The 25,976-nt window shown below is 55.3% G+C and overlaps 1 protein-coding gene across 11 annotated transcripts in view; it reads left to right on the plus strand.

Moving 5' to 3' along the window:
- The first annotated feature begins 393 nt into the window (after positions 1 to 393).
- The window catches only part of LOC140395550 (uncharacterized), a 242,599-nt gene continuing 217,016 nt past the window's right edge, over positions 394 to 25,976 (plus strand). For 4 of the 11 annotated variants that reach the window (XM_072483527.1, XM_072483510.1, XM_072483536.1 and 1 more), the window contains exons 1-2: positions 395 to 607; positions 7,020 to 7,112. In XM_072483527.1, the coding sequence (XP_072339628.1) occupies positions 7,023 to 7,112 (90 nt within the window). In that variant the 5' untranslated portion in view covers positions 395 to 607; positions 7,020 to 7,022. Of the gene's footprint in view, positions 608 to 7,019; positions 7,113 to 25,976 lie in introns of all 11 variants that reach the window. The other 7 variants (XM_072483476.1, XM_072483493.1, XM_072483484.1 and 4 more) reach the window with 4 other exon arrangements.

Genomic DNA, 25,976 nt, shown 5'->3' on the forward strand with positions numbered 1-25,976 from the left:
ATAATTTATTGTGTATAGGTCTGGAGAGTCATTTCATATATAGGGATGGGATAATATATATAGGGACGGCTATTTTTATACAGCGATGGGATAATTAAATATTTATTGGGACTGGGTTAATTTAATATATAAAGGGTGATTGGGTTATTTTAATATCCAAAAGAATTGGGAGACTGTTATGTCGAGGGGTTAGTTTAATATGTATAGGGGCTGAGTTGATTTAATATATAAAGGGTCAGGGATAATTTTATACACGGGGTTAATTAAATTACATCGTGGATCGAGTAACTTAATGCAAAATGAATTGTTATAAATTCGGGGGTTGGGTTACTTCACTTGTTGAGTCTCTGGATCGACAGATTTAAAGGGGTTTCCGCCGACGGCCGACATTTATTGCAGCGCGGAGACGGCGCCTTTAAGCAGTTAGGCCGACCCCGGAATATGTTGCAGGCGGCGGCGAGGAGTCCATCCGGAGCCGGAGTGGGAGCCGGGCCCGGGGAGGCGGCGGAGTGACAGCAGCAGCAGCCCGGCGAGGACAGCGATCTCCGGCCGGTGAGGAGATCAGATCAGGCCAGGCATTGGGGTATCGGCGCCGGGTGAATAGAGAGTAAGTATCAAAGGCAGGATACATTCTGTCTAATGGAGAGAGACACAGGATACAGTGTAGAAATCAGAGAGATACCGTGTGTCAGATGGTGTAGCAAGCAGGAAGATGAAATAGATACAGAAGAGAGAGCGAGAGACGGAGGAGAGATCCAGAGTATCAGCTGGAGAGAGCTTCAGGAACAGAACAGGAACTCGGCCCCTCGAGCCTGCTCCTCCATTCAATAAGATCATTGCTGATCTGATTGTAACTTCACCCCCACATTACTGCCTAACCCCCTGATAACCTTTCACCCCCCTTGTTATCAACAATCTATCTAGCTCTGCCTTAAAAATATTCAAAGACTCCGCTTCCTCAGACAGAGCCCAAAGGTAACGGATACCAAAGGGGCAGACTCCAAAGATAGTGAATATCGCAGCCATCATTAGATTTTTCATTTCAGATGTTATTAATATAAATTTCACCATCTGCTGTGGTGGGTTTTAACCCAGAGCATTAACCCCCCCCCCCCCCCTCTCTTGATGACTAGTCCACTACGCCACCCTAGATAGAGAATACCAAAGGGAGAGACCCGGAGCATTGGAGAAAGAAAGGGGCGAGTGTTGGAGGGAGAGAGGAACAGAGGGCGCGATTCTCTGATCGCGGGACAGAGTGTCCGTGCCATCGTGAATGCCGTTGTGTTTCATGACGGCGCGAACACTCATGAGTCGCGCTGGAGCGGTTCACGGCGCTCCAGCCTCACTTCGTGGCGTGCACTGGGAGCGACGCCAACCCGTGAATGCGTGTGGGACTTCTTCAACCCGCCGGCCCGACGCAACATGGCGTGGGGGTTCAGGGGCCGGCCGTGTAATAAAATAGGGCCGGGGCTGGAGAGGCCGGCCCGCCGATCGGCGGGCCCCAATCGTGGGCCAGACCCCATCGGAGGCCCCCCCCCCCCGGTGAAGGAGCACCTCTCTCTCCACCCCCCCGCCCCCCCCCCCCCCCCCCACAGGCCGCCCCCCGACCCTATGCGCAGAGTTCCCGCCGGCTGCGAGCAGGTGTGGATGGCGCCGGCGGGACTCCGCCGTCTCCGCGCGGCCGCTCAGCCCATCAAGGCCGGAGAATCGCGGCCCGGCCGCAGACGGCGGTGTAGCACGGGAGAATCGGGGCCCGGCCGCAGACGGCGGTGTAGCACGGGAGAATCGCGGCCCGGCCGCAGACGGCGGTGTAGCACGGGAGAATCGCGCCCCGGCCGCAGACGGCGGTGTAGCACGGGAGAATCGCGGCCCGGCCGCAGACGGCGGTGTAGCACGGGAGAATCGGGGCCCGGCCGCAGACGGCGGTGTAGCACGGGAGAATCGCGCCCCGGCCGCAGACGGCGGTGTAGCACGGGAGAATCGCGGCCCGGCCGCAGACGGCGGTGTAGCACGGGAGAATCGCGGCCCGGCCGCAGACGGCGGTGTAGCACGGGAGAATCGGGGCCCGGCCGCAGACGGCGGTGTAGCACGGGAGAATCGGGGCCCAGCCGCAGACGGCGGTGTAGCACGGGAGAATCGCGGTCCGGCCGCAGACGGCGGTGTAGCACGGGAGAATCGCGGCCTGGCCGCAGACGGCGGTGTAGCACGGGAGAATCGCGGCCCGGCCGCAGACGGCGGTGTAGCACGGGAGAATCGCGGCCTGGCCGCAGACGGCGGTGTAGCACGGGAGAATCGCGGCCCGGCCGCAGACGGCGGTGTAGCACGGGAGAATCGCAGCCCGGCCGCAGACGGCGGTGTAGCACGGGAGAATCGGGGCCCGGCCGCAGACGGCGGTGTAGCACGGGAGAATCGCGGCCCGGCCGCAGACGGCGGTGTAGCACGGGACAATCGCGGCCTGGCCGCAGACGGCGGTGTAGCACGGGAGAATCGGGGCCCGGCCGCAGACGGCGGTGTAGCACGGGAGAATCGGGGCCCGGCCGCAGACGGCGGTGTAGCACGGGAGAATCGCGGCCCGGCCGCAGACGGCGGTGTAGCACGGGAGAATCGCGCCCCGGCCGCAGACGGCGGTGTAGCACGGGAGAATCGCGGCCCGGCCGCAGACGGCGGTGTAGCACGGGAGAATCGGGGCCCGGCCGCAGACGGCGGTGTAGCACGGGAGAATCGCGCCCCGGCCGCAGACGGCGGTGTAGCACGGGAGAATCGCGGCCCGGCCGCAGACGGCGGTGTAGCACGGGAGAATCGCGGCCCGGCCGCAGACGGCGGTGTAGCACGGGAGAATCGTGGCCCGGCCGCAGACGGCGGTGTAGCACGGGAGAATCGGGGCCCAGCCGCAGACGGCGGTGTAGCACGGGAGAATCGCGGCCCGGCCGCAGACGGCGGTGTAGCACGGGAGAATCGGGGCCCGGCCGCAGACGGCGGTGTAGCACGGGAGAATCGGGGCCTGGCCGCAGACGGCGGTGTAGCACGGGAGAATCGCGGCCCGGCCGCAGCCGGCGGTGTAGCACGGGAGAATCGCGGTCCGGCCGCAGACGGCGGTGTAGCACGGGAGAATCGGGGCCCGGCCGCAGACGGCGGTGTAGCACGGGAGAATCGCGGCCCGGCCGCAGACGGCGGTGTAGCACGGGAGAATCGCGGCCCGGCCGCAGACGGCGGTGTAGCACGGGAGAATCGCGGCCCGGCCGCAGACGGCGGTGTAGCACGGGAGAATCGGGGCCCGGCCGCAGACGGCGGTGTAGCACGGGAGAATCGGGGCCCGGCCGCAGACGGCGGTGTAGCACGGGAGAATCGCGGCCCGGCCGCAGACGGCGGTGTAGCACGGGAGAATCGCGGCCCGGCCGCAGACGGCGGTGTAGCACGGGAGAATCGCGGCCCGGCCGCAGACGGCGGTGTAGCACGGGAGAATCGCGGCCCGGCCGCAGACGGCGGTGTAGCACGGGAGAATCGGGGCCTGGCCGCAGACGGCGGTGTAGCACGGGAGAATCGCGGCCCGGCCGCAGACGGCGGTGTAGCACGGGAGAATCGCGGCCCGGCCGCAGACGGCGGTGTAGCACGGGAGAATCGGGGCCCGGCCGCAGACGGCGGTGTAGCACGGGAGAATCGGGGCCCGGCCGCAGACGGCGGTGTAGCACGGGAGAATCGCGCCCCGGCCGCAGACGGCGGTGTAGCACGGGAGAATCGGGGCCCGGCCGCAGACGGCGGTGTAGCACGGGAGAATCGGGGCCTGGCCGCAGACGGCGGTGTAGCACGGGAGAATCGCAGCCCGGTCGCAGACGGCGGTGTAGCACGGGAGAATCGGGGCCTGGCCGCAGACGGCGGTGTAGCACGGGAGAATCGCGGCCCGGCCGCAGACGGCGGTGTAGCACGGGAGAATCGCAGCCCGGCCGCAGACGGCGGTGTAGCACGGGAGAATCGGGGCCTGGCCGCAGACGGCGGTGTAGCACGGGAGAATCGCGGCCCGGCCGCAGACGGCGGTGTAGCACGGGAGAATCGCGGCCCGGCCGCAGACGGCGGTGTAGCACGGGAGAATCGGGGCCTGGCCGCAGACGGCGGTGTAGCACGGGAGAATCGCGGCCCGGCCGCAGACGGCGGTGTAGCACGGGAGAATCGCGCCCCGGCCGCAGACGGCGGTGTAGCACGGGAGAATCGCGGCCCGGCCGCAGACGGCGGTGTAGCACGGGAGAATCGCAGCCCGGCCGCAGACGGCGGTGTAGCACGGGAGAATCGGGGCCCGGCCGCAGACGGCGGTGTAGCACGGGAGAATCGCGGCCCGGCCGCAGACGGCGGTGTAGCACGGGAGAATCGCGGCCCGGCCGCAGACGGCGGTGTAGCACGGGAGAATCGCGGCCCGGCCGCAGACGGCGGTGTAGCACGGGAGAATCGCGGCCCGGCCGCAGACGGCGGTGTAGCACGGGAGAATCGCGGCCCGGCCGCAGACGGCGGTGTAGCACGGGAGAATCGGGGCCTGGCCGCAGACGGCGGTGTAGCACGGGAGAATCGCGGCCCGGCCGCAGACGGCGGTGTAGCACGGGAGAATCGGGGCCCGGCCGCAGACGGCGGTGTAGCACGGGAGAATCGGGGCCCGGCCGCAGACGGCGGTGTAGCACGGGAGAATCGCGCCCCGGCCGCAGACGGCGGTGTAGCACGGGAGAATCGCGGCCCGGCCGCAGACGGCGGTGTAGCACGGGAGAATCGCGGCCCGGCCGCAGACGGCGGTGTAGCACGGGAGAATCGCGGCCCGGCCGCAGACGGCGGTGTAGCACGGGAGAATCGCGGCCCGGCCGCAGACGGCGGTGTAGCACGGGAGAATCGCGGCCCGGCCGCAGACGGCGGTGTAGCACGGGAGAATCGCGGCCCGGCCGCAGACGGCGGTGTAGCACGGGAGAATCGCGGCCCGGCCGCAGACGGCGGTGTAGCACGGGAGAATCGCGGCCCGGCCGCAGACGGCGGTGTAGCACGGGAGAATCGCGGCCCGGCCGCAGACGGCGGTGTAGCACGGGAGAATCGCGGCCCGGCCGCAGACGGCGGTGTAGCACGGGAGAATCGCGGCCCGGCCGCAGACGGCGGTGTAGCACGGGAGAATCGCGGCCCGGCCGCAGACGGCGGTGTAGCACGGGAGAATCGCGGCCCGGCCGCAGACGGCGGTGTAGCACGGGAGAATCGCGGCCCGGCCGCAGACGGCGGTGTAGCACGGGAGAATCGCGCCCCGGCCGCAGACGGCGGTGTAGCACGGGAGAATCGCGGCCCGGCCGCAGACGGCGGTGTAGCACTGGAGAATCGCGGCCCGGCCGCAGACGGCGGTGTAGCACGGGAGAATCGGGGCCCGGCCGCAGACGGCGGTGTAGCACGGGAGAATCGCGGCCCGGCCGCAGACGGCGGTGTAGCACGGGAGAATCGCGGCCCGGCCGCAGACGGCGGTGTAGCACGGGAGAATCGCTGCCCGGCCGCAGACGGCGGTGTAGCACGGGAGAATCGCGGCCCGGCCGCAGACGGCGGTGTAGCACGGGAGAATCGCGGCCCGGCCGCAGACGGCGGTGTAGCACGGGAGAATCGCGGCCCGGCCGCAGACGGCGGTGTAGCACGGGAGAATCGCGGCCCGGCCGCAGACGGCGGTGTAGCACGGGAGAATCGCGCCCTCTGTTTTGAAAGTACAAGAGTGACACAATGTCAGAGGGAAAAAGGGACAGATCTTTGGAGGGAGGGAAAGACAGACTCTGAGGAAAAGACAAGAAAAATATTGAAGGGAGAGAGAAGGACAGTGTCGAAGGGAGGGGCAAAGCACGCAGGGAGAGAGAAAGAGGCAGGATGTTGGAGCAAGAGAGAGGCAGAGTGTCTGATTGAGACAGCAACAGAGATGTGTATGAATTGGAGAAAGGGGGCGTCATTCTCCGACCCCCCGCCGGGTCGGAGAATGGCCGTTGGCCGCCGTGAATCCCGCCCCCGCCCCCGCCGAAGTCTCCGCTCCCGGAGATTGGGCGGGGGCGGGAATCCAGCCGCGCCGGTTGGCGGGACCCCCCGCTGGATTCTCCGGCCCGGATGGGCCGAAGTCCCGCCCAGAAACTGCCTGTCCCGCCGGCGTAAATCAAACCTGGTATTTACCGGCGGGACCAGGCGGCGTGGGCGGGCTCCGGGGTCCTGGGGGGGGGCGCGGGGCGATCTGACCCCGGGGGGTGCCCCCACGGTGGCCTGGCCCGCGATCGGGGCCCACCGATCCGCGGGCGGGCCTGTGCCGTGGGGGCACTCTTTCCCTTCCGCCTCCGCTACGGCCTCCACCATGGCGGAGGCGGAAGAGACTCTCCCCACTGCGCATGCGCGGGAAACTTTCGGCGGCCGCTGACGCTCCCGCGCATGCGCGGAGAAACTGACAGCGGCCGCTGACGCTCCCGCGCATGCGCCGCATTTCCGCGCCAGCTGGCGGGGCAACAAACGCCATTTCCGCCAGCTGGCGGGGCGGAAATCCCTCCGGCGTCGGCCTAGCCCCTCAATGTTGGGGCTAGGCCGCCAAAGATGCGGAGACTTCCGCACCTTTTTGCCGGCGCGATGCCCGTCTGATTTGCGCCAGCTTTGGCGCCAGTCGGCGGGCATCCCGCCGTTGGGGGAGAATTTCGCCCAGGGAGTCATAAAATATCAAAGTCAGAGAAAAGGATGACCATGTCAATGGGCAAGAGACAGAATACCATGAGAGAGAATGAGAGAATACTTCAATGGGAACGAGAGAGAGAATATCAAAGGGAGTGAGTGGAGTGACAGAGTGAGTAAACTGGATTGCAGTGTCTGCGATCCCCAAGTCCAACACAGTATGTGTACAGGGGCTATGCAGCTGTCCACTGTCTCAATCAGAATTACTCCACCTGCATTAATTCCCTTTCTTGCTGGTTCTCCGATCAAAACACGCAAACTTCAACTGTGTAATTTACCTTTATTGTAAACTAGAATTCCAATTTTTATTTCCAAAAAATTAGGAAATGGGGACTCAAGGACCAGGTAGAAAAAGGATTGCCAACCGAGAGCGACTATCTGCTGAAGATGATGCCCTAAATCTAATCGCCAGAGAGGTAAAGCACATTTTTCACTGGATCATATCACAGAATTCTGATCATACAGGCTCTGTCTGTGTGTCTGTCTGTGTGTGTCTCTCTCTCTCTCTCTCCTTCCCTCTACACTTTGCCGTTTTCTCTCCCCTACCTCTCACACCTTCCCGTGCTCACTTTTTAAAATCTGCTTCTATCTCTCTTTCAACCTGCTTCTCTCTCCGCCTGGATCTTTCTTTCACTCGCTCTCTCTTCCTGTTCCTCTCTTTCTCTCTCTCTCTCCCTCCCTCTTCCATGCCCTCTCAGTCTCTGTTTCTTCCAGCCCCCCCTCCCTCTCTGTCTTCCGCCCATCCCTCCCGCCAGGTACTGCCACCTCTTCTGTGCCCATTCCCTCCTCCACCCCCTCCCTCTTCCGTCCACCCTCCCTCCCTCTTCCGTCCACCCTCCCTCCCTCTTCCGTCCACCCTCCCTCCCTCTTCCGTCCACCCTCCCTCCCTCTTCCGTCCACCCTCCCTCCCTCTTCCGTCCTCCCTTCCTCCCTCTTCCGTCCACCCTCCCTCCCTCTTCTGTACCCCCCTTCCTCCCTCTTCCGTATCCCCCTTCCTCCCTCTTCCGTACCCTCCTTCCTTTTTCGTCTGCCCCCCCCCTCCCTCCCTCTTCTGCCTGCCGCCCTCCCTCTTGCGCGTCACCCCACACTCCAACCTCCCTCCCACCCTCCAACCTTCCTCCCTCCCTCTCCCGCCCCCTCCCACCCTCTCCCTCTCTCTTCCACCCCCTCCCTCCCTCCTCCGCCCCCTCACTCCCTCTCTCCCGCCCCGTCCCTCTCTCTCTCCCACCCCCTCCCTCCCTCTTCTGCCCTCACCCTCCCTCTTCTGCCCTCGCCCTCCCTCTTCTGCCACCTCCCTCCCTCCCTCTTCCGCCCCATCCCTCCCTCCCTCTTCCGCCCCATCCCTCCCTCCCTCTTCCGCCCCATCCCTCCCTCCCTTTCCCGCCCCATCCCTCCCTCCCTCTTCCGCCCCATCCCTCCCTCCCTCTTCCGCCCCATCCCTCCCTCCCTCTTCCGCCCCATCCCTCCCTCCCTCTCCCGCCCCATCCCTCCCTCCCTCTTCCGCCCCATCCCTCCCTCCCTCTTCCGCCCCATCCCTCCCTCCCTCTTCCGCCCCATCCCTCCCTCCCTCTCCCGCCCCATCCCTCCCTCCCTCTTCCGCCCCATCCCATCCCCCCCCCTTCCGCCCCCTCCATCCACCCCACCCTCCCCGTCTCTCTCTCCCCCCCCCCCTGGGCAGGATTCTCCGAGCCCTGCGCCGGGCCGGTAATTCACCGCAACCGTGCCATGCCGCCCCGTCGCCCGCAGGCAATTCTCAGGAGCGGAGAATCGGCTCCATTTGCTCCAGCACGTTTGGCGCGGCGCTGGTCGCTGTCCGTGGCTGGGCCGCCGATTCTCCGGCCTTGATGGGCCGAGCAGCTGTGGGGATACGGCGGAGTCCCGCTGGCACCGTCCACACCTGCGCGCAGCCGGCCGGAACTCTGTGCGCATGGTCAGGGGGCGGCCTGTGGGGGGGAGGGGGGAGGAAAAGTGGGCTCCTTCACCGGGGGGGGGGCCCTCCAATGTGGTCTGGCCCACGATCAGGGCTCACCGATCGGCGGGCCAGCCTCTACAGCCCCGGACCTATTTTATTAAGCGGCCGGCCCCTGAACCCCCATGACATGTTGCGTTGGGGCCGGTGCGTTGAGGAAGTCCCCCGCCCGTTCACGGTCTGGCGCGGCGCCACTGCGCATGCATAGGTTGGCACGGCACCCAGTTGGCGCCGGGAAGGGAGGCTGTAGCGGCCAGAATCGGTAGTGCCCGCGCCCGTTTCACGACGGCGTTCACAATGACGGGGACACTCTGCCTCCATTTCGGAGAATCCCGGCCCCCCCGTCTCCCTTTCTCTTCCACCCCCCCTCTCTTTTCCACCCCCGACTTGCTCTCTCTTCCACCCCCACTCTCTCTCTTCCACCCCCCCTCTCTCTCTCTCCCAGACCCCTCTCTTTTCCACGACCCACCATCTCTCTATTCCACGACCTCCCCATCTCTTCCACCCCTCTCTGTCTTTTCCACCCCCTCACTCTCTTACACCTCTCTCGCTCTCTCTCTCTCTTCCACCCTCCTCTTTTCCACCCCGCCCTCTCTCTACCACCCCCCTCCCTCCCTCCCTCCATCTTCCGTCCCCTCCCTCCCTCCATCTTCCGTCCCCTCCCTCCCTCCATCTTCCGTCCCCTCCCTCCCTCCCTCCATCTTCCGTCCCCTCCCTCCCTCCCTCCATCTTCCGTCCCCTCCCTCCCTCCCTCCATCTCCCGTCCCCTCCCTCCCTCCCTCCATCTTCCGCCCCCTCCCTCCCTCCATCTTCCGCCTCCTCCCTCCCTCCATCTTCCACCCCCTCCCTCCCTCCATCTTCCGCCCCCTCCCTCCCTCCATCTTCCGCCCCCTCCCTCCCTCCATCTTCCGCCCCCTCCCTCCCTCCATCTTCCGCCCCCTCCCTCCCTCCATCTTCCGCCCCCTCCCTCCCTCCATCTTCCGCCCCCTCCCTCCCTCCATCTTCCGCCCCCTCCTTCCCTCCATCTTCTGCCCCCTCCCTCCCTCTATCATCCGCCCCGCCCTCCCTCCATCTTCCGTCCCCTCCCTCCCTCCATCTTCCGCCCCCTCCTTCCCTCCATCTTCCGCCCCCTCCCTCCCTCCATCATCCGCCCCGCCCTCCCTCCATCTTCCGCCCCCTCCCTCCCTCCATCTTCAGGCCCACCCCTCCATCTTCCGTCCCGTCCCTCCCTCTGTCCTCTCGCTCCCTCCCTCTTCCGTCCCCTCACTCCTTCCCTCTTCCATCCCCTCACTCCTTCCCTCTTCCGTCCCCTCGCTCCTTCCCTCTTCCGTCCCCTCGCTCCCTCCCCCTTCCGTCCCCTCGCCCCCTCCCTCTTCCGCCCCCTCCCGCTTCCGCCCTCCCTCCCTCTGTCCCGCCCCCTCCCTCCCTCTGTCCCTCCCCCTCTCCCCCTGTCCCGCCCCCTCTCCCGCCCTCTGTCCCGCCCCCTCTCCCCCTCTGTCCCGCCCCCTCTCCCCCTCTGTCCCACCCCCTCTCCCCCTCTGTCCCACCCCCTCACCCCCTCTGTCCCGCCCCCTCTCCCCCTCTGTCCCGCCCCCTCTCCCCCTCTGTCCCGCCCCCTCTCCCGCCCTCTGTCCCGCCCCCTCTCCCCCTCTGTCCCGCCCCCTCTCCCCCTCTGTCCCGCCCCCTCTCCCCCTCTGTCCCGCCCCCTCTCCCCCTCTGTCCCGCCCCCTCTCTCCCTCTGTCCCGCCCCCTCTCCCCCACTGTCCCGCCCCCTCTCCCCCTCTGTCCCGCCCCCTCTCTCCCTCTGTCCCGCCCCCTCTCCCCCACTGTCCCGCCCCCTCTCCCCCTCTGTCGCGCCCCCTCTCCCCCTCTGTCGCGCCCCCTCTCCCCCTCTGTCGTGCCCCCTCTCCCCCTCTGTCGCGCCCCCTCTCCCCCTCTGTCGCGCCCCCTCTCCCCCTCTGTCCCGCCCCCTCTCCCCCTCTGTCCCGCCCCCTCTCCCCCTCTGTCCCGCCCCCTCTGTCCCGCCCCCTCTGTCCCGCCCCTTCTCCCCCCTCTGTCCCGCCCCCTCTGTCCCGCCCCCTCTCCCCCTCTGTCCCGCCCCCTCTCCCCCTCTGTCCCGCCCCCTCTCCCCCTCTGTCCCGCCCCCCCTCTCTCTTTCTCTCTTTTCCACCCCTCCGTCTCTCTTTCTCTCTTTTCCACCCCTCCGTCTCTCTCTTCTACCCCCTCTCTTCCACACCCCTCTCCCTATTCCATGACCGCCCCATCTCTTCCTCCCCTCTCTCTCTTCCATTCCCTTACTCTATCTTTTCCACCCCCTCTCTCTCTTCCATCCCCCCTCTCTCTTCCATCCCCCCTCTCTCTTCCATCCCCCCCTCTCTCTCTTCCATTCCCCCCTCTCTCTTCCATTCCCCCCTCTCGCTCTTCCAACCCCCCCTCTCGCTCTTCCATCCCTACTCTCGCTCTTCCATCCCCCCTCTCTCTCTTCCATCCCCCTCTCTCTCTTCCATCCCCCCCTCTCTTTTCCATCCCCCCCTCTCTCTTCCATCCCCCCCTCTCTCTCTTCCATCCCCCCCTCTCTCTCTTCCACCCCCCCTCTCTCTCTTCCATCCCCCCCTCTCTCTTTCCCATCCCCCCCTCTCTCTCTCCCATCCCCCCCTCTCTCTTTCCCATCTCCCCCTCTCTCTCTTCCATCCCCCCCTCTCTCGCTTCCATCCCACCCTCTCGCTTCCATCCCACCCTCTCTCTCCCATCCCACCCTCTCTCTCCCATCCCACCCTCTCTCTCCCATCCCCCCTCTCTCTCCCATCCCCCCTCTCTCTCCCACCCCCCCTCTCTCTCCAACCCCCCTCTCTCTCCCATCCCCCCTCTCTCTCCCATCCCCCCCCTCTCTCTCCCATCCCCCTCTCTCTCCCATCCCCCCTCTCTCTCCCATCCCCCCTCTCTCTCCCATCCCCCCTCTCTCTCCCATCCCCCCTCTCTCTTCCATTCCCCCTCTCTCTTCCATTCCCCCCTCTCTCTTCCATTCCCCCCTCTCTCTTCCATTCCCCCCTCTCTCTTCCATCCCCCCCTCTCTCTTCCATCCCCCCTCTCTCTTCCATCCCCCCCCTCTCTTCCATCCCCCCCGTCTCTCTTCCATCCCCCCTCTCTCTTCCATCCCCCCCTCTCTCTTCCATCCCCCCCCTCTCTTCCATCCCCCCCTCTCTCTTCCATCCCCCCTCTCTCTCTCTCTTCCATCCCCCCTCTCTCTCTCTTCCATCCCCCCTCTCTCTCTCTCTTCCATCCCCCCCTCTCTCTCTCTCTTCCATCCCCCCTCTCTCTCTCTCTTCCATCCCCCCTCTCTCTCTCTCTTCCATCCCCCCCTCTCTCTCTCTTCCATCTCCCCCTCTCTCTCTCTTCCATCACCCCCTCTCTCTCTCTTCCATTCCCCCTCTCTCTCTCTCTTTTCCATCCCCCTCTCTCTCTCTCTCTCTCTCTTCCATCCCCCTCTCTCTCTCTCTCTCTCCTCCATCCCCCTCTCTCTCTCTCTCTCTCTCCCACACCCCTCCCTCTATCTCTCTTCCATCCACCTCTCTCTCTTCGATCCCCCTCTCTCTCTCTCTACCATCCCCCCCCTCTCTCTCTCTCTCCCATCCACCCCCCTCTCTCTCTCTCTCTCTTGCACTCCCCTCTCTCTTCCACCATGCCCCCCCTCTCTCTCTCTCCTCTACCCCTCTCCCTTTTCCAACCCCCTCTCTCTCTCTCTCTTCGACCCCGCTTGGCTCTCTCTCTCCTCGTCTGCTTCACTCTTTCGCTCCCTTTCTCTCGCTCTCATTCTCTCAGCCTGCCTGTCATGTTCTCTCTCTCTCTCCCCTACTCCTAACATGTTCTTTCTCTACTTGCTTTTCTCTTTCCATGTCTGCGACTTTCTTTCGCTCCTTCTCATCATATGCTTCTCTCTCACTATTCCTCTCTCATTGCCTGCTCCTCTCTTTCCATTCATACACCTCTATCTCCCCACCTATCCATTTCTATTTCACTCTTCGATCTCCCTATTTCCCTCTCCCTCCCCATCTGTCTCTTTCTTATCCCTCTCTTCTCCCATGCTGTTCCCGTGCTCTTTCTTTCTTTCTTTTTAATAAAAATTTAGAGTACCCAATTCATTTTTTCCAATTAAGGGGCAATTTAGCGTGGCCAATCCACCTAGTCTGCACATCTTTGGGTTGTGGGGGCGAAACCCACGCAAACACGGGAGAATGTGCAAACTCCACACGGACAGTGACCCAGGGCCGGGAGTCGAACCTGGGACCTCGGCGCTGTGAGGCAGCAGTGCTACCCACTGCGCCACCTTGCTGCCCTGCTCTTTCTTTCTTTCCTTGCCTATCGCTCTCACTGTCTTCCCTGCCTGCATCTTTTTCTCTCTCTGCCTCCTTCTTTCCACTTGCCTCCATCTTTGTCTTCTCTGCCGTCACCTTTCTCTCTCTCTGCTCACCTCTCCTTTTCTCTCTCTCTTCCCTCCCATGTCTTCCTTTTGCGCTCTCCACCTGCCCTTTTCTCTTTCCCTCTTAGCTGCCTGTTTCACACTCTCTCCCTCACCCTGCTTGCTACTCTCTCTCCTTGCCTACTGTAATAATTGCAGAAGGTGAAGCGAGGAAGGCCAAACTGGTTTATTTAAAACTGAAAATAAACTCGCTCCCGCAGCATGCGGTGGAAGAGAGAGTGAGAGGGTTGGAAGAGAGAGGGGGTGCAAGAGAGAAGGGGGCGGGATGGAAAAGAGACGGGGTGGAAGTGACCAGCCCCGGACTATTGGGGATGGTGTTGGGTTTTTGAATGTTGCTGGAACTGCACTCTTCCAGGCAAGTGGAGAGTATTCCATCACACCCCAAACCTGTGTCTTGCAGATGGCGGACAGGCTTTGAGGAGTCAGAACGGGAGTTACTGGCCATAAAATTCTCTGGGCTGCCCTTGTCACCACAGTATTTAGTTTCTAGTCCATGGTAACCCCAGGATGTTGGTGGTAGTTGGGGATTCAGCAATGGTAATGCCACAGAATGTCAAGGGGAGCTGGTTGGATTCTCTCATGTTGGAGATGGTACTTGTGCAGTGTGAATTTTGCTTACCACTTATCAGCCCAAGCATAAATATTATCTTGCTGCATACGGGCACAGACTATTTCATTATCCCGGGAGTTGCAAATGGTTCTGAACATTATGCAATCATGTGTCTCTGCCTTTCTCTTTTTTTCTGTCTCTCTAACACTCTCTCTCTCTCTCTTTCTCTCTGTCTATCTCGATATCCCAGAGAGGGTGAATGTGTGTGTATAAGTGAACTTTCAAAGGGCCTTTGGTAAAGTACCACATCATGGATTTGTGTGTAGAATTGAAGCCATGGCTCTAGGTGACACAGTGGTTAGCACTGCTGCTTCACAGCGCCAGGGACCCCGGTTCGATTCCCGGCTTGGGTCACTGTCTGTGTGGAGTCTGCACGTCCTCCCCGTGTCTGCGTGGGTTTCCTCCGGGTGCTCCGGTTTCCTCCCACAAGTCCCAAAAGACGTGCTTGTTAGGTAATTTGGACATTCTGAATTCTCCCTCTGTGTACCCGAACAGGCTCCAGAATGTGGCGACTAGGGGCTTTTCACAGTAACTTCATTGCAGTGTTAATGTGAGCCTACTTGTTTCACTAATAAAGATTATTATTATTAAAGGGGTAGTGCCGATGTGGATATGAGATTGAGTAAGAGACAGAAAGCTGAGAATATTGGTGAAGGTTGTCCTTCAGATTGAGGTACTTCCTTCAGATTGAGGGACTTATGAAATGGTGTTTCCCAGGGATCAGTATTGGGACCAATCTCTTTCTGATATATATTTAATGATCTGCAATTGGATATACAGGAATTGATTGTAAAGTTTGCAGGTGACACACAACTTGAAAATGAACAATGAACAGACAGATTGGGGAAATGAACAGACATATGGCTGATCACATTTACTGTAGAGAAGTGTGAAGTGGTGCCTTTTGGATGAAGGAATGAGAAGAGGTAATCTAATGGTACAATTTTAAACAGGGTATATGAGTCGAGAGATCTGGAGATTTGCAGACAAAATTTTTTGAAGGTAGCAGGCCAATTTGATAAGGCTGTTTAACAGTACATACACGATGACTGGCTTTATAAACGGAGACACAGAGTCCAACTCTGTTATATTGAACCTTTATAAAACACTAATTTGGGTTCAGCTGGAATATTCTGTCAAATTCTGGGCATTGCAATTTGGGGAGGATGTAAAGGCCTTGGCGAGGAGCCTCTGCAGGTAAACACAGATAACTACAGATTAATAGCCTGCCTTGAGCTTGTGGTGCAGATGGCTGAGGAAGCTGTATAGCTGTGTGTGTGTTGGGAGGAAACTGGGTTGCATTGAATAAGAATGGAATGGATTTGTTACACTACCCCATTGTTGATTGCTTTTGGGACGTATTGTAGTACCAGTTGGCTCCAATGGATCTGACTACAGCAGATTCCCAGGGAAGGGAATTGTTTTACAGATGATCTATGTCAGCTCATCACTGGGACTGGTGAAGGAAGCATGTTTGTTGTGTCCCTGTAATGATCTCATTTGGGATTTTACCATAGAAATGGTCATGGCAGCTAGACTGGATCTGTGGACTTGACTGTCACGTGGTGTAAATTCTCTGCTTCCGTATTCACTCTCAGTCTGGCGCATCACACACCGTTTAACATCCCCAGCCCTGTATGCCAGGTATACCTTCCCCGAGTCAAGTGTCACAGCCATTTTTATTATTCCTCCTGCTCTAAGTGTCACCTGCATGTTATTCCCCAAATCAGGTGCGTCACATACATGTTTTTCCCAGAAATGTAAATTCTATTCTTCCAGTCTGGATTTTCTTTTGCTGGACACTTAACTGAAGGAAGATGTTTCAAAGGCAAAACTGTCTGGTCCCAGGGCTTGTAGGATGCCTCTAGGGTTTTTGGATGGATAGAGCCCCTTTTGTGAACTCAATTGGATACAAACTACAGCAGTGGCCCATGATGAGAGTGTCTACATTAAACAATGTGCAGCACAAGTCTTGCTGAGCACTGCTTGGGGCAATGGAGCTGGAATATTATCTGCTCCCCACTGCCCCCAGCAGCACTCATTCAGGCCTGTGCTGCACATGTGGAGCTGACTACATCCACTGCTAATTGTGTTGACAGAGCCTAGCCTGAACATAGCAGCCACACAGGAAGTGCCTGTGTGAAAGCAGCAGACAGCAGGGAACACAACGGGAGTGAACATTGCATTGCTTAGTGGGATATGTCCCTCTCTGTCTGTCTCTGTATCTCTCTCTATCTGTCTCTGCCTCTTTCTGTCTCTCCCTCAGTCTGTTCCATTGTGTCTCTCTCTGACTTCTCTGTCTCTCCTTGTGTCTGTTTGTCTCTCTCTTTCTATCCCTCTCTCTAGAATCTGCCTTTCTCTGCCCCTCTGTGGAATCTGCCTGTATTTCTCTCTCTCTCTCTCATGCTACTTTAGAAAATGCATTTGGCCTATTTTTAAATCTTACTTGGCCCTCAGATTACTGAGGGCTGATAGGATGTGTGTCAGTTTGTACATTGCGGGGGAGGGGTAAGGTCACTAATATTTACCCGAGCCTCCTGACTGGCTAGCTAGGTTTGCCAACTTTCCATAATTGTCCTGGATACTGCTGTGAGCAATCCTGAAGGAAAATTGTGTTTTATTTTCATTTTCTTTTAACACTTGTTTATTATAACAACATTAGAATGCAATAAATAGTAGTTGGAGTAAGCCATTCAGCCCTTCAAATCCGTTCTGTCATTCAGTAAAATCATGGCCTCTCTGTTAACTACACCTTCTTGCTCGAATCTATATTCCTTGATTTCCTTTGTATCCAAAAATCTATCCACCTCTGTCATGAATGTCTCGACTAACTGAGCATCCACAGCTCTCTCGGGTAGCGATTCCCGAAGATTCACCATCCTTTGATTGAAGCAATTTCTCCTTATCTCAGTCCTGAATGGCTGACCCCTTGTCTTGAGACTGCGACCCCGTATTCTAGATTTTACAGCCAAGCAAAACATTTTCCCCGTATCCGCCCTGTCAATCCCTTTGAGAATTTTACATAGTTCAATAAGATCATCTCTCATTCTTCTAAACTGTCGGCCTTGTCTATCTGATCTCTCCTCATTGGACAATTCTCTCAACCCGGGAATTAGTCACGTTAACGTTCCCTTTGAGGCAAGAACATCCTTGGTGAAGGAGACGAAAACAGTCCAGAGTACGCGAGATGGGGCCTTAACAAGTCCATTTTTAATCGAGTATGACTTATTTACTCTTGCACGCCATTCCTTGGCAATAAAGGCTAACATATCATTCATTTTCCTAATTTTTGCTCTGCCTACATGTTACTTTCTGTGACTCATGCATGAAGACTCTCAGAGCTCTCTGAATGCAAACATTTCCCAGTCTCACCATTCAAAAAATATTCTCCTTCTTCCTACGAATCTGCATAATCCACAGTTCTCCACCTTGTATTACATCTGCCGCATTCTTGACCAATCACCCAACCCGTCTCTATCCCTTTGCACTTTGCAATCTCTGCAGATTACTTCCTCACATAACTTTGTGTTATCAACAAACCTGGATACATTACATTCAAGTCTGCTCAACTAAGTCATCAAAATAGATTGTAAATAAAATACGCGCAAGTACTGATCCTTGTGGTATCCTGCTGGTTACATCCTGCCAACCTGAAAATGACCTCTACTCCTATTCTCTGCCTTCTGTCCATTAACCAATCCTCAATCCATGCTAATTTATCACCTCCAATCTCATGAGTGCTAATTTTGTGTAATGATCCCTCGTAGATTTGCCAAAATCAATCTCTCTTTCATAAAATCATGTTGACCATGCCTAATCATATTATATTTTCCGAAGTACCCTGTTACCATGTCCTTAATAAGATTCCAACATTTTTCCTCCTGCTGATGTCAGACTATGTTTCCCTGTTTTTTCTCTCTCCTTCCTTTCTTGTATAGTAGAGTTATATATGGTACCTTCCTATTGGTAGGGACAATTCTAAAATCTAGATAATTCTGGAAGATCCAATCCAATGCTTTAACTATCTCTATAACCAACTCTTTTAAAGCTCCAGAATGCAGCCTATTAGATCTGGGGATCTTGGCTAATAGTCCTATTAATTTTTCTGGTACTATTTCTTTACTAATAATTTATTTAAATAGCTTAATTTCTTTAGACTTCTGGGGTGGAATTATCCGACCCCCCCCCCCCCCCCCCACCGGCTGGGTCAGAGAATCCCCGGGGGGCAGTGTGAATCCCGCCCTGCTGCCCCGACGCCGGCTGCTGTATTCTCCGGCACCGTTTTTAGGGCGGGATTTAGGGCTCGGCTCCGATGGCCAGAGTAGCCGTCCGTTTTTAGCCAGTCTCTCCGGCGTGGGTTAAACATGGTCCCACACGGCAGGACCCGGCAAGTAAGTCAGCAGGGGTGGTCCTCGGAGGGCCGGGGGGGGGGGGGGAGGGGGGCGGCGGGGGGGGATCTGACCCCGGAGTGGTTGGAGGAGGGGGGGGGGGGGGACACACACGGTGGCCTGGCCTGCGCTTGGGGCCCACTGATCTGCGGGCGATCCTGTTCCGTGAGGGCTCTTCTTCATTCCGCGCTGGCCCCTGTAGGGCTCTGCCATGGCCGGCGCGGAGAAGAGAACTCCACGCGCATGCGGCAAAATACGCCGGCCGGTCTGTGCATGCACGGAACCATGCTGGCGGTTCCGCATATGCGCAAGATCACAATGGCCCTTCGGCGCATGCACAAACTTGTGCAGCACCTTCGCTGCCAGCTGCAGCAGCACCAACCCCTCCGCCGTCCACCTAGCCCCCGAAAGTGCTGTCGGGGGCTGTTGATGCCGGAGTGGTAGGCGCCAATTCTTCCACCGGGGTGGGGATTTAGTACCCCAGAAGGGAGAATCCCACTGCTGATTCCACACCTGCGCTTTCTCTCGTGAAGACGGGGTAGATTCAGAAAGAATGTTAGTCCAGAACTAGGGGTCATATTTTGAGGATAAGGGGTAAACCTTTTAAGACTGAGGTGAGGAGAAATTTCTTCACCCAGAGAGTGGTGAATCTGTGAAATTCACTACCACTAAAAGTAGTTGAGGCAAAAGCATTGTGTAATGTCAAGAAGGAATTAGATATAACTCTTGGGGCTAAAGGGATATGGGGGGATTGCGGGATCAGGGTATTGAACTTGCTGATAATCCGAAGGGCGGAATGGCCTCGTCCTGCTTCTATTTTCCACCTATGTTTCTATGGAAGACAAAGTATGTGTTTCTGCCGTTTCTTTTTCCTCATTGTAATTTTTCCTGGTTCTGCTTCGAAGGGACCCTTTACTTTGCTGAGTTTTTTCACAACCATGTAGAAGCTTTTAAAATCCTTTGCTAGTTTACATTCTGATTCTATTTTCTCTCTTTTTAATCAATTTATTGGCCATCCTTTGCTGCATTTAAAATGCTCCCAGTCATGGGGTGTACTCCTCCTTTTGGCAACTTTTCATTTAATCTATTGCTATCTTTAACTTCTGTTGGACCACTTTTCCCAGAGGGTTTTTAATCCCTGGAAGGAATTTGAGAAGTATAAATTAATTCCTTAAAAGTCCTGGGAGTGATTAAAGAGAAAGGGATGGGCAAGTGCATGAAGGGATTTAAATAAACAGATGCACATTTTAAATTGGGGTTATTGGGAGATTTGAGAGGAAAGATGAGAGTTACGGGGAAATGGTAGCTCATAGAGGGTAGAGCATTAAGTTTGGGGAAAAGTTCTGTTTGATGAGGTGGTGGAAAATTGTGGGTGCGAGGTGGGAGGATCATGTGATTAAACCACCAGGAATGTGTGCAATCAGAGTTGACAACCTTGTAGGAAGCTTTTTGTCATTCAGTTGAATGAATCCCAAATATTGAAAACCTCTATCTAGATTTCAGTGGATAACATTAGACATTAGTCATGGAGGTCTCCAGCACAGAAAAGGCCCATCGGCCCATTGCGTTGGCACCGGTCAAAAACAAAAACCTAACTATTCAAATCACATTTTCCAAAACTTTGCTCATAGCATTGTATGCCTTCGCATCTCAAGTGCACAACTAAATACTTCTCAGCTGTTATGAGGGTCTCTGCTTCCACCACCCTCTCAGGCAGTGAGCTCCAGACTCCCATCACCCTTTTAGTAAAAAGGTTTTTCCTCACATCCCCTCTAAACCTCCTGCCCCTTACCGAAAATCTATGTCCCCTGGTCAGTTATCCCTCCACCGAGGGGAAATCCTTCTTCCTGTCTACTCAATCTATGCCCCTCATAATTTTATACATCTCAATCATTGGGCAGCATGGTGGTTAGCACTGTGGCTTCACAGCGCCAGGGTCCCAGGTTTGATTCCCTGCTGGGTCACTGGCCGTGCAGAGCCTGCACGTTCTCCCTGTGTCTGAGTGGGTTTCCTCCGGGTGCTCCGGTTTCCTCCCACAATCCAAAGGCGTGCACTAAGTTGCTTTTCGTGTCCAAAAAGGTTAGGAGGGGTTATTGGGTTAAGGGGATAGGGTTGAAGTGAGGGCTTAAGCGGGTCGGTGCAGACTCGATGGGGTGAATGGCCTCTTTCTGCACTCTAGGTTCTGTGTTGCCCCTTCAGTTTTCTCTACTCCAAGGAAAACAACCCCAGTCTATCCAATCTCGATTCATAGCTAAAACTCTCCAGCCCAGGCAATATCCTGGTAAATCTCCTTTGCACCCTTTCAAGTGCTATCGCATCCCTCCTATAATGTGGATTCCAGAACTGCACACAAGATTGTAGTTTGGCCTAACCTACATTTTATACAGTTCCAGCATAACCTCCCTACTCTTAAACTCTATGCCTCGGCTAATAAAGGCAAGTATACCATATGTCTTCTTAACCACTGTATCCACCTGCTCTGCTAGCTTAAGGGACCAGTGTACATGCACACCAAGATCCTGCTGATCCTTGGTGTTTCCCAGGATCCTGTTGTTTATCATGTATTCCCTTGCCTTGTTGTCCTGCCCAAGTGCATCGCCTCACATTTATCTGGATTGAATTCCATTTCCCACTGATCAACCCATCTGACCAACCCGTCTATATCCCCCCATAATCTAAGGCTATCCTCCTCACTATTTACTGCCCCACAAATGTTTGTATTATCTGTGAATTAGTCCTCCTACATCCATGTCTGAATCATTTAGATAAACCACAAACAGCAAGGGCTGGTTCTGTGGGCCGTCACTGGACACAGGCTTCCAGTCAGAAAAACACACCATTTCTCCCTGTGTCTGCGTGGGTCTCACACCCACAACGCAAAAAGATGCGCAGGGTAGGTGAATTGGCCACACTAAATTGCCCCTTAATTGGAAGAAAAAATGAATTGGGTACTTTAAATTCAAAAAAAAAAAACACCCCTCGACTATCATCTTCTGTGGCCTGCCACACAGCCAATTTTGGATCCAATTTGCAAATTACCTTGGACCCCACGGGCTCTTACCTTCACTACCAGTCTCCCATGTGGGACCTTATCAAAAGCCTTGCTGAAGTCTAAGTAGACTACATCAAATCCACTTCCCTCATACACACCTGGCCACCTCTTTAAAAAATTCACTCGTTGGTCAGACATAATCATCCTTTTACAAAACCATGCTGACTGTTCTTGATTAATCCATGCCTCTCCAAATGCAGATTAATTCTGTCTCTCAGAATTGCTTCCAATAGTTTCCCTACCACTGAGGTCAGATTGACTGGCCTGTAGTTTCCTGGTTCATCCCTTCCTCCTTTCTTGAGGTACCACATTGATTATCCTCCAGTCCGCCGGCACCTCTCCTGTGGTCAGAAGAATTGAAAATTATTGCCAGCGCTTCTGGTACTTCCTCTGTTGCCTCATTCAACAGCCTGGATGCATTTCATCTGGCCCTGGAGATTTATCTACTTTTAAGCCGGCCGGACCACTCAGAACATTCTCTCTGTCTATGTTAATCTCTTTAATTTCATCACAGTTCTCCCTGATTTCTATGCCTACATCTCCTCCCCTCACGAGTGAATACTAACTCTAAAGTATTCATTTAGACACCTACTACATCCTCCGGCTCGACACACAAATTACCACTGTGGTCCTTCATTGGCCCTACTCTTTCCCTAGTTATCCTTAAAACAACCTCGGGTTTTCCTTTATTTTACCTGCCAATATCTTTTCATGTCCCCTTTTTGCTCTCCTAATTTCCTTTTTATGTTCCCTTTTGCACATTCTATCTGCCTCTAGGGCTTCTGCTGTTTTGAGCCCTTGCTATGTGCCATAAACCTCCCTTTTTCTCCTTATCCAAAGCTGTATATCCCTCGATATCCAGGATTCACTGGATTTGTTGATCCCACCCTTTTTCATTATTGGAACAAATTGGCCCTTTACTCTCCCCATTTCCTTCTTTAATTCGTCTCACCGTTCTGCCACAGATTTACCCAAAAGTGTCCGCTCCCAGTCTACTCTGGCGTAATCATATCTGGTCATATTAAAATTGGCCTTCCCCCACAATTTAGAAGTTTTTAAATGATAATCTTTATTATTGTCACAAGTAGGCTTACATTAACACTGCAATGAAGTTACTGTGAAAATACCCTAGTTGCCACACTCCGGTGCTAGTTCAGGTACTGAAGGAGAGAGAATTCAGATTGTCCAATTCACCTGACAGCACGTCTTTCAGGACTTGTGGGAGGAAACCGGAGCACCCGGAGGAATCCCACGCAGACACGGGGAGAACGTGCAGACTCCGCACAGTCAGTGACCCAAGCCGGGAATCCAACCTGGGACTCGGGCGTTATGAAGCAACAGTGGTAACCACTGTGCTACCGTGCCACCGATACTTTGATCTCATGCCCATCCTTGTCTGTTTCCATAACAATCTTGGATCTAACATTGTGCTTTCTTGTTTTCTCCATGGTCTACTGGCTTCCCTTGCCATCACTGTTGTCCTCCCCAGTGCCGGCATGGGGGTCAGCTCTGGTGTGTGTGGTGGGGTGGGGGTGGGGGGAGGTGGAGGGCATAAGGTGCAGAGAAGTGAGTGGAGGCCATGGCCCTTTTTGCAGCAGTTAGAATCTCCACTTCTGACCTGCTGCTGGGGTAGAGTGAGGTTCAGCACTGAGAAATGGGATGGCACATGATAGGAGGGAGGGGGGGGGGTGGCTGTAGTGGGTTGGGGGTGGGGCAGTAGGGAGTGTTGTGAATATGGGCAGTTGACCAAGGTTTGACTTATGGCCATGGGAGTTTCTGCTAAATTGCTCTGGTCTTGTTTGTCACAATTCCTCTGACGTCAGTATAAGTGGTGCACAGGATTGCTGAACTTTAAGCACAAATTGCACTCGGCGCTGCTCCAGTGCTAGATTGTTGTGCTAGATTTGAAAACAACATGCTGTTAATGTTGGAATTCTGTAACCATGAAGTGTATGCTTTAGTCTTTGAATGAGAGCAACTTTAACTAATTAGGAAAGATTAGGAAATTATTATTATTAAGTATATAAGAACAGGAGTGGGGGCTAGTAAGGGAGTCTTTTATTTGTATTCTGTGGTTTTGTTAATAAAGCTTCTTAAGGAATAGACTGGTCGATTTGTCCTTTCTTCCGTATGTGATTAGTGAATTTCATCCGTGTTAATCTGGCCATGCCATCAGGGTGAATGAATCATCACTGGCATTGCCATTGCAGACTTTTGTGTGGAGACACTAATCCACAACATTAAGTGAAATCAATTTAAATATTCACAAAGGAACAGACACTGTAACTCAATGTAACTGGAAAAGAGTGTGTTTTAAAAAAAGCCTTTTTCAGTCAATAAAGATTGGCTACCGACAGGTGAAGGATTAACACCAAATTAAAATGCTTACTTCTTGATAATCCTATTTTCCAGCTATAGAGGATTAAATTTTGCCAAGTAATCACCCTTAAATATATCGAGACATTTGTAAACTGTCAATTAGAATTATGTTTGAAACAATTCCATGATTCTGGTGGTTCATGAAAAATTCTGTTTTCACTGATATTTTAATGTGTTTGAGCATGAATTTGGAAGAAAAAAGACCTGTGGATCCAATTTTGGACACATTTTGCACCAGAATTGCTGATTGAGCCCAAAAGAGAAACTCTCACCCATGACCTTTAATTTGCTACTAATGTAATTTAATAGAAAACCTGATGAATTTGTAATTCCCGATCGCAAATTGGTCCTTCAATGGAAGGAACATCTACATAGGCCGAGCCCTAGGAACAAATGCGGAGAGGAAAGGCGGCACGGTAGCACAGTGGTTAGCCCTGTTGCTTCACAACTCCAGGGTGCCAGGTTCAATTTCCGCTTGGGTCACTGTCTGTGCAGAGTCTGCACGTTCTCCCACGTTTCCTCCGGCTGCTCCGGTTTCCTCCCACAGCCCAAAGATGTGCAGTTTAGATGGATTGGTCATGCTAAATTGCCCTTGGTGTGCAAAAAGGTTAGGTGGGGTTACTGGATTACGGGAATAAGGAGGGGGTGTGGGCTTAAGTAGGGTACGCTTTCCAAGGGCTGGTGCAGACTCGACGGGCCGAATGGCCTCCTCCACTGTAAAGTCTATGATATATCAATGAAAGTTGGGCAGAATGGGGAAACCTGGATCAGTTCAGCTGAGAGGGGAGGGGGGTGGTAGAATGTGTTGTATGCACATTTGCAAGGGTTCCATGAAACTGGCATCACGCAGCGAATTTACCTCCGAGCTTACTAACTCGGGGCGGTTCGCGCAGTAGCGACTGTAGGATGTGTCCTTCCCATTACTGGTGCAGTTGCCTGAGTACCGGCTGTAACAATGGAGCTAGACTGAGCTAGGTTGAGGTGTTACTGTAGCTCGGCAGAGAATGACGAGCATTTTCAGTAACAGTCGCACCCTGGTAAACTGAGACATAGTGTTACTAGAAACTCATTACTATTTTTGGACCTGTGACTTGTATGAATAAAAGAATGTCAGCCTGTGGGACTTGGGCCAAAGGTCAGCCCAGCCAATGGAATTAAAGCCTCCCACACCGGCTGTGAGGGAAATGAGTTCTGTGTAGCCTCAGGGCAACCCTTCTTGAACGTAGCTCCAGCGTACAAACCTGCCCCCTTGTTTGACACCAGTTTGACTCTGTATTCAAGCCGTGCTGCATCTGGTCAGCGAGTGTTTGATGAGACCGCCTAGGAAGAAGTCGTGCTCTGTATCTAATCAATATTGTGCCTGTCCTGTAAATGTTTGATGTTGGCACTGGGTCCTGAAATCTCAGGGACGGGTCACATTTCGAAACAAACACTGCCTCACAATTTGTAATATTCCTGCTGACTTAGACTGTCACTCCTAACGGTTCCCTAACTTTCACAAATTTGCAAAGGTGAGAGTGACAGACCGACAGTGAAAGGCAGGGAGTGAGTGGGTGACGGAGGGAGCAAGAGCCTGTGAGAGTGAGGGAAAGAAGGGAGTTACTGAAAGAGAAAGGTAGGGAAATGGAAATAAAGCAAGATGTAGAAGACAGAGTTTAACACAGACGGAGTATGAGAATGAGAGGGAGAGACATGCACATGTACGAGAGTGTTATATGACTCACAGGCCCTCCACAATGGGAGATCCAAAGAATTTGCTTTTTTTCTAATAAAACAACATTAATTAGAAAAATGAACACTTGAAGGTTTTTGAGGTTGAGAGAGCAGCAGGAGTTACTTGGCCTGTCTATATTTAGCAGTTTGTATGAGTGTAGTGTTGAAGGGCTGGGTTATTCTGTTCATGACTCACCCCGGCAACCTGGGCAGCTGTTGAGAAATGGGCCTTGTTTTCCCTCAGCCTTACAGCCTAGGCGAACCTACCCTTTTTTAAATTAGTTACTGAAATACGGAACTAAAGGAAGTGTCATTTCCTGAACTGACTTTGTGAGCTGACGAGAGGCAGAAGTTAGCACATTCTGTCTTCCCCTGTGAAAGGAAGTCAATTAACTGGACTACTTTTGTTGTGAATTCTGCCTAATCCAGAAATGGAGCCATGGCATCTCATTACAAATTGTAGAAAACAATCAACAATTGCAACATAGCACTGAGGAGGAGGGGGACTGTGCCTGAGATTGGCCCTGTTTCAATCGGCTTTCCAAGGGCCTCCCTCAAAAAGCTGAGTCTTCAACCCTCCGCTCACCTGAAAGGCCTGACCCATCACAGTCACACCACTCCCCAAAGGACCTTTCACCTCTCCTCCCAATTGGCCTGATTCTTTTCACTCTCCTGGCAATCTGCCTCGATTG

Source organism: Scyliorhinus torazame, chromosome 2 (genome assembly GCF_047496885.1).
Source record: "Scyliorhinus torazame isolate Kashiwa2021f chromosome 2, sScyTor2.1, whole genome shotgun sequence".
In the NCBI taxonomy this organism is placed as follows: Eukaryota; Metazoa; Chordata; class Chondrichthyes; order Carcharhiniformes; family Scyliorhinidae; genus Scyliorhinus; species Scyliorhinus torazame.